Source organism: Myotis davidii, unplaced genomic scaffold (genome assembly GCF_000327345.1).
Source record: "Myotis davidii unplaced genomic scaffold, ASM32734v1 scaffold187, whole genome shotgun sequence".
In the NCBI taxonomy this organism is placed as follows: Eukaryota; Metazoa; Chordata; class Mammalia; order Chiroptera; family Vespertilionidae; genus Myotis; species Myotis davidii.
The window spans coordinates 7,804,567-7,812,459 of NW_006383018.1; the positions used below are offsets into that span (position 1 = coordinate 7,804,567).

The following is a 7,893-nucleotide window of genomic DNA, read 5'->3' on the forward strand; positions in this document are numbered from 1 at the left end:
GGTCCCTGGGGATCTGCAGGGAGGGAGCAGTTATGGCGGCGCTCAGTTCTGTCCCTAGGGACTCTGCCTCACAGAGTCCCAGCAACCGCTGCAAACCTCGGAGAGAAAGCTGCCCTCAAGTTCCGACCGAGGCCAGACAGTCCGGCTTCTCCCGTTTGAGTCTGCGTCCCTAGCGACTCGCCCGGATCTGGGGCTCAGAGTCTGATGCTCCCTCCTGATTGTAAACAACTGCGCCCTCTGCGCCGCGCCACCAGCCCGTTCTGCGCGCACTCCACACCTGAGAATTTCACTTCAGCACTGCGCCTCCTCTGAGTCTGGATATGATATTCTCTTTACTCCTAGTTGTAGAATTTCCACTCAGCCAGCCCTCCTGTGGTTCTGGATGTTGTCCGTTCCCTGTTTCAGTCTTAATTTGAATTGGTTGTTCAAGGCAGCAATCTCCGGCGTTAACCTATGCCGCCATCTTTGGTTCCTCCGATTATTCCTTTCTTTATTGTCTGTTACACGGCTCTGTTTATAGGGATTGTCCTTAGAGTATAATGTGTCCTTGCAAGTTCCCTTAAACTTCCTTCCCAGTTGTTTCTAGGAATTGTTGGCCTTTCTGAATGTGCAGGGACGGGAGGTTGAAGAGGAGGGGTGTGTGTGTGTGTGTGTGTGTGTGTGTGTGTGTGGTTTGGGGGTAGCACACAGTAATCTCACCAACACAAAGATCTGCCCTGATGGGGATTTGAAGTTGGCTGCAGGCTTCCAGCGGCTACAGCTCCTGAGTGTCTGAGTCCGATCACCAGCCGGAGCGGGTGTCTGACGTGCCTTCTTTTTCTCAGGCGGCCTCCGTTCTGTGAGCCTCAAGCTAGTTGTGGCATCATGACAGTTTCTTTTGGTTTTGTTCTGTTTTTCCCCTCCTCAGTCAGTGTATGATGGGTGTTTATGTTCAGCGAGATCCTTCCAGGTTGCGGTGCTATCTGTTGATTTTCCTTTTGCCTGGAGTGATTTCTTGTATGTTCAGAAATCGAGAGAAGTTGACAGGATTCACTTGACCCTGGAAGTCCATGCACCTTAATTTCTGGCTTTGTCTTCTGACACCTGGAGAGGAGGGCTCGTGCTTTTAAGTCTGGTAATAGAATTCCTAAAAAGTAGTTATTGTGATAGCTGTATATTTGGCTTGCTACTAGGAAGGGTAGGAGTTTTACAGTTTCATTTGAGTTTGACATTATATGGTGTTTCTGTTTCAGATCCTGGCCGCAGCGATGTTTCACTTCTTCAGGAAGCCTGTGGAACCGAAAAAGCCCTCGGCGTCAGACACGGAAGCAGATGGGTTTGTCCTTTTAGGTGAGTTTCTGTTAAGAAACGAAATCGCAATTACATGGATTATTTTTCCTTTTTAAAATATTACTTGAAAATTATAGGATTTATTTTTAAAAATTATTTCCCAGTAATTCCAGAATTAATTTATATTAAATCTATAAAGTTCATGAATCACTTAGAATATTGTCATCAAGTCATACTCTTCTTATAAATTGCTTTGGCCATGACCTGAAAATCAAATTTATAAAATTACCCCGTTTTTCTCTCTCTGATATGCCAGTCAACCTCTTTAGTTGTGAAAAACCAAAATTCATGAAGAATCCTTGATAATTTCAAGTTGTTTTATAAATAGCAAGCGTTGCTTTTTAAATTCGCGTCTTAAGTTACATTAGGCATCTGAAATAGAAATATTTGCTGAATGCAATACACTTTTCAATCTAATGTTAGTGTCTCCTAAATGTTTAAGCCTAGTTGATCTCCTATTGTAAAATTATTACTACTATTTATTAGGATTTAAGTGATTTTAGAAAATATTTCTTTCAACCAGTAGCTATGCTTTTCCCCTGAGGAATTCTGTAAAAGACATACCAACCTTCCTTCATGTCATGGTGTCTTTCCCTGAGGAGGAGATGTGGATTCTGGTGAGGACAGAACCCAGTTTCCCCCAGTGGCTCCCATCCTCTCCCACCTGGACCTCCTCCCACCAGATCCGGGTTCCTCTCTGAGATGATTTGCATGCACTCATAGGGGGTTTACTCTCTGGGATGTCCCTCAGATGTCTTCCCTTCCAGAGTCTGGTTTCCAACCTCTTCCTTCGTCCTGGCCCAGTCCGACTAGGGTCCCCCTGGGCATTGGCAGGAGTTAAAGGCGATCCTGAATTTTCAGCTTAGACCCTCTGGCAGCCAGGCTCCCGCCATGCCTCGACCCCAGACATTCACAGGTATGGTGGGTGGCTCTCTGCCTCTTCAGCCTTTGTCTGTAGGATCCGGTTCCTTGCAGACAGGACACGGAGGTTTTCTCTCTCCGGACCCCTTCCAGTTCTTGGCCTGAATCTCCGGAAGATCAGAATAGATTTTCTCCAGCTAAATGTTACCTTAGATATTGTGTCTTCCACAGTCAGGCTCTGGCAGGCCTGTGTGTTTTCCGGAATCTGCTTCTGTGACCTGGGACAGGGGCCGTGGTTGGGGCGCTCAGAGTTGTTTTTTTCTCCGACCAGATCCCCTACGCCGGAGGCAACATAGTGGGGCGCAGTCTGACCAGGGCCAGTGAATTTTCTGAGGAGCCTTTTGGCTGGGGTACTGTGGGGTGCTGTGGACACGACTGCTTATCAGGCCTTTCTCAGCATGTCAGGAATTAGTGCCTTGGCTTCACAGTCAGAACTGGCTCTGTCAACCCCAAGTTCCTTTTTTTTTTAAAAAAATTAAAATCTTTATTGTTGAAAGTGTTACATATGTCCCCTTTCCCCCCATTGATCCCTTATAGCCCTCCCCCCCACTCCAGGCCTTCACCACCATATTGTCTGTGTCCATGGGTTATGCATAGATGCATACAAGTTCTTTGGTTGATATCTTCCCACTCAGCTACCCACCCCCACCTTCCCTCTGAGATTCAACAGTCTGCTCCATGCTTCTGTCTCTGGATCTATTTTGTTTCCGTTCCTTGAAAGCTGCCAATGTTGCTTCCCTTTCCCATCATAATGTATTAGCCTCACTAACAGAAAAACTGCAGCGATGTCTCTGGTCTTCTGTGAAGTTTCTGCTTTCTCAGGAGTTTCACAATAAACTCCTCTCTCAGAAATATGCTTCCACAAAGCCTGATTTTTCCAAACTCTGCTCTGTATTCTTGATTTTAGAACACCTCTGTCTTGTTAACATAGGCAGCAGACCTTGCTTTTTCCTGTGTTTCATGGTTAGAAATCAGTATTATTCCTTTTGTTATCTAATAGCTATTTAAAGGATGTACGTTTAGAGAACTAAATAGACATAAGACAGATTAGTAGGAGAAAAGCACACAGATGTTTACATGTCCATGGCAGCCCTCATAGAAGAGTGAAGACCAAAAGAAGTGGTAAAAACCCAAGTGCTTCTATGCCAGGTTGAGTAAAGAGGCAATTGTGGGAAAGTGACTAAAATATGTGGGGAGACTAGTGGAAGATCAGAGTTATTTTAACAAGTTCTGTCTGTATAGTTCTCTTGGCCTCGATTCCCCATCTCCGGTGATAAGAATGTCTCTTTCTTCCTGGCATCTTTCACATGGGGGTTTTATATCTTGCTTTCAGTTCAAAATTATCCTTATGCCAAAGTGGCACATTTTTTGGGTGGCGTATCTGCCACCCTTCACCATTTTGGGCAAGTTATGTAACCTCCTGGGTGTCATTTAGCTTCTCTAGAGAATGAACATGATAACAGTACCCCCCCATAGGGTGGTTGAGGGGATTCAATGAGTTAATGTGTATAAATTGCTTAGGGAGTGAAGTGGTGGTATTCTCTCTCCGTATACAGGTGAGGACTTAGGTTTTCCAAGTTCCCCCAGCTAACACATAGCAGATCTGGAATTAGCCCAGGACTTCAGAGCCTACCTCCTGCCCTCCTAAACACTAAGCTATCCATTTTTTAAAATGTCACGTTTTTAAATGTCATTAAAAAATTTTAATGTCATTTTTAATTTTAAGACATTATTGACATTTTAAGATTAAAAAAAGAAATTGTGTTTTTTATTGTTTAAAAGAGAAAGTACTGATTTTTTGTTGTTGTTTTAATAAAGGAGGGCAGTATATTATTGTTCATAAAGTTTGGGTTTAAATTTTGATACCCCCCAATTTTTACTATTTAATACTTTAAGTATATGAAAATATTGCAGAAATCCGTAATCTCCTTAATGAGGTTGAGATTGGAAGATGGTATACATTGTTTAGTTAGTAAAAAAGGAATCCTTTGACAGTGAAGGACTTAACTGAATTGACTGATAAAAGTCAGGACGGATTATTAGGAATATAGTTCATTATCTTTAAAAATAGAATGATAATGTCTTCTTTTAAAAAAACTGATTTGTTCTGCTAGTTGCTCTTTTTATCACATGGTTCTAATCTATACTGACATATACTATATCTGCTGTAGTCTCAGCATACTATGGAAAATATTTTGGAAAATGCCAAATAGGACAAATACTAGGTATGAAATGCTATTATTAACATGGCCCCATACTTACACACATGTATTTTGGTTATCATGTGTTCGCATAACTTTCTTTGTCCTTGTGGCAATAGATAATATTGCAGGCAAATAAATGTATATGATTGCCTTTGTGTGTTTATCTATAATTTCTAAATGAGGCAACAAACTAAAGACTTAGAAACATGATTATATTATGGTAACAACTTCTTATCAATATGTAGTCTACAGAATTTTTTAGATTATCATCTTACCTGGCCTTTATAACCTGTTTCTAATAAGGTCAGAGTAAATTATGTTGTTAAAAGAATAAATTATCTATTTTTTTCCACTTGAGAATACCTTTCCCCTAGGCAAGCTTTCCTGCTTAACACAAATAGGTCTTAGGCCACAGTTATTAGATGGTGTTGCTGAGTTGCTAAATTCAGGGTCAAGCAGAGCTTAGGCACTTTTGTTGATAATAGGAATATCTGGGCTGTTCATATACAATTAGCTCACTTTGGGATGGAACACTTTTTCTCTGTTGAGGTTTACAAAGACTTTGTAAAATGTCAAGTGTGCTAAATAAGAATAAGGGGAAAAAACAGCCTAGGAGAAAAACATCCTTTCCCAGGTAACCAGCTCCTATTCACATAAGAAGGTAAAGGCTATTCATTCATTCAGTAATGAAGTTGAAGTAATCCTCCAGGGTACTCATTTTACACAAAAACAAATTGCAGTTACCATTTGCAGCACTGGGTGGCGATTTTTCTTAGTCTTACCACTGTTTAAAACCCCAGCAAGCATGGTCCTATTTGTAGTCCCCAGAGTGTTCTTCTGTTATGACATGTTTAATTGTACTTTTAAGGCATCATCTTTAAGTTGATTACAAATTTGCTATTGTAGTGCACAACCTCATAGTTACTTTAAATTAAGATAAAGGGGTATCTGTTGCTTAGATGTTGGCATATAATTTTTTCCAAAACTAAGACAAAAGCATGAATTAGCTTAATATGCTATAGCTAAGTGAAAGAAAACTAGCAGCAATGAAAACCCCTCCGTAGAATATAAAATTAAAAGGAATAATTTATGTTACTGTTGTGTTCAGTGACACTGCTGACCAGATGTTGAATATAACTTTGAAGAATGAATTGGGCAAGTACAATTTCAGAGATTAAAGGAATCGGGTTTCAGTTCAACTGAAATTCATCATGTTTTTCAGAATATGCAGGTGCTTCTTAAAGTAGGGCCTAAGAACTTCTAGTTTCCATTAAGCTAATTATTTTGTAAACCTCATTGAATTTAGGATCAGAGTTTAGTAATTCACAACAGTTGGATGTCATCTTTTGAGTACTGATATTGAAATATGTGATTTAGTCTCACCTTCTGTTTTCCAGGTTAAATGATAAATCAAATTTTGAAAAGTAGTGGGCTATTTTTAAGATCATTACCTACTGCAGTCCTCGCCCTGGGAATCATTCAAACCATGTACACACACTAAATTCAACTATCATGTTTTTATATGGAGCTTTTTAGGAAGGCTTTTCATCTCTGTATTCTTTCCTTTATTTAGAAGTGGAAAGTGAATGGTGTACAATAAAAATTTACATTCCACGGAATGAGGGACAGTAAGTCACTTTGATCATTTGTAAGACTGAAGGCTTTAGTTAAAACAATGACAAAAACGAAACAGATTGTCAGCATGTGCTTCCTGTTTTTACTCCCTGCGCATAAGTGTACCAAATCTTAACAAAATAGTGTTTATGGATTAAAAAAGCAACTTACCCTCTTAACATCCCTTTACTCATATATTTGATATCCACAAAAACTCACATGACAATTAATTTACTTTGCAATCTTTGTGTTTTCACTCTTGATCTTGCAATTCTAAAGCAAAGTGTGCCAGAATTTTTCTTTTTCTTTTTAAATTAAATTTATTGGAGCGACATTGGTCAACATGAACATACAGGTTTCAGGTGTGGGTTTCTGTGTTTCAACTAACTTCATTATGCCGTTGCTTATTTCCCATTAGGAAATGTAGAATTAACAGAATTTTCACATTGTTGGTTCTTAATTCTGGTTCACCTGTTAACAACAGGCACTTCAGAGATGAAAGTGTTCAGGCAAGGCTATCCCATTGCAGGGGGATCTCCTTGGATGTACAGAGTGAGGGCAGGGAGAGGTGCCAATTGTACTGTGAGGGAGAACTGAGCCCCCGGTTTCCTGCAACTTGTGAGAAAGTTATTCATTCTTACTGGGGCTCAGTGACTCAGCTAACTCAAATGCATATCAGGGCTCTGTCTCCCTAACTCGGGTTCTAACCCTCCTGTGCAGCAGGGGGCACTTTGAATATATACTGGTGCTGAGACCACATCCCTACACTTTGATTAGATGGGCCTGGGATTTGGTCTGGACATTTTGTTTTTAAATTCCAGAGTCCCCAGGGTAGTCCTTGTGTGCACTGCGGGCTGAGAGCCACTGCAGTTCACTCTCTATAATTTAGTAATTGTACACCGTCCAATAATGTGTTTAAGACACTTCACAAAATACCTCATAAAAACACAAAGTTACAGTTTCTCTTCCACTGTACCTGAGCCATAAACAAACAAAAAGCAAATAAAACCCCAGAATTCCTAGGTTAAACACACTTCCTCTCAAACATTAAACAGGCAAATAGCAGAAAGCTTCACATTCTAAGAAATGGAATCCGTTTCTAAGAGTAAGAGTAATTAATATACTTGGAACCTTAAATGTGTGTGTGTGTGTGTGTGTGTGTGTGTGTTTAAGTCAGTAGAGCAGTGGGGAAGTATTTTATTAAATTAATTATACAAATGTGAATGCCAGGTGACCTGTGATCTCTTTCTGTCTTAGCCATAGTACCTCTAGATGGACTTGAGGTAAAATTATTTGACAGATTAACACCCATAAACTTTTCAGGGCAACTCTGAGCTCCTTTTTCTTTGAACTAAAACCTTCAGGCAGTCATATTTTTAGGCTGGCTATTTGTGGGTAATTGGCTGGTTTACTACGGAGCTGTTTCCTTCAGTAGGGAAGACAAAGTTAAGTATGCACACCATACTACATAAATGGAGTCTCCTCTACCGTTTCCCTGGAGCTTTCTAATGCTCTATCCACATCTGAGACTGTTTATCTGAAAAAGTGTGATGACTGCCTTTTATATTTTAACTTAAAGTTTATTATTAGTCCTTTTCTGTTGAGGAAATAAATAATGAGGATGAAATTTAAATAAAATGTACACAGTGTGAGCATGGTACTTTGTACTAGTCATTCATGTAGGGTTGGAAGACCTAAATATTTTCTTTCTGGTAATCTTAATACCACTCCAGAAGTCTTTTATATGTAAGTGGTTATGTTGTTCAGCTTCTATTTTTTCCCCCTTTGAATGCAACCAAAGCACATTTTGAAGGGAAGAATTCCT

The 7,893-nt window shown here is 40.0% G+C and overlaps 1 protein-coding gene across 10 annotated transcripts in view; it reads left to right on the plus strand.

Moving 5' to 3' along the window:
* Positions 1-7,893, plus strand: part of UMAD1 (UBAP1-MVB12-associated (UMA) domain containing 1) — a 189,460-nt gene that overhangs the window by 22,122 nt on the left and 159,445 nt on the right. For all 10 annotated transcript variants that reach the window (XM_015558272.1, XM_015558267.1, XM_015558273.1 and 7 more), the window contains one exon: positions 1,233-1,329. In XM_015558272.1, the coding sequence (XP_015413758.1) occupies positions 1,248-1,329 (82 nt within the window). In that variant the 5' untranslated portion in view covers positions 1,233-1,247. The remainder of the gene's footprint in view (positions 1-1,232; positions 1,330-7,893) is intronic.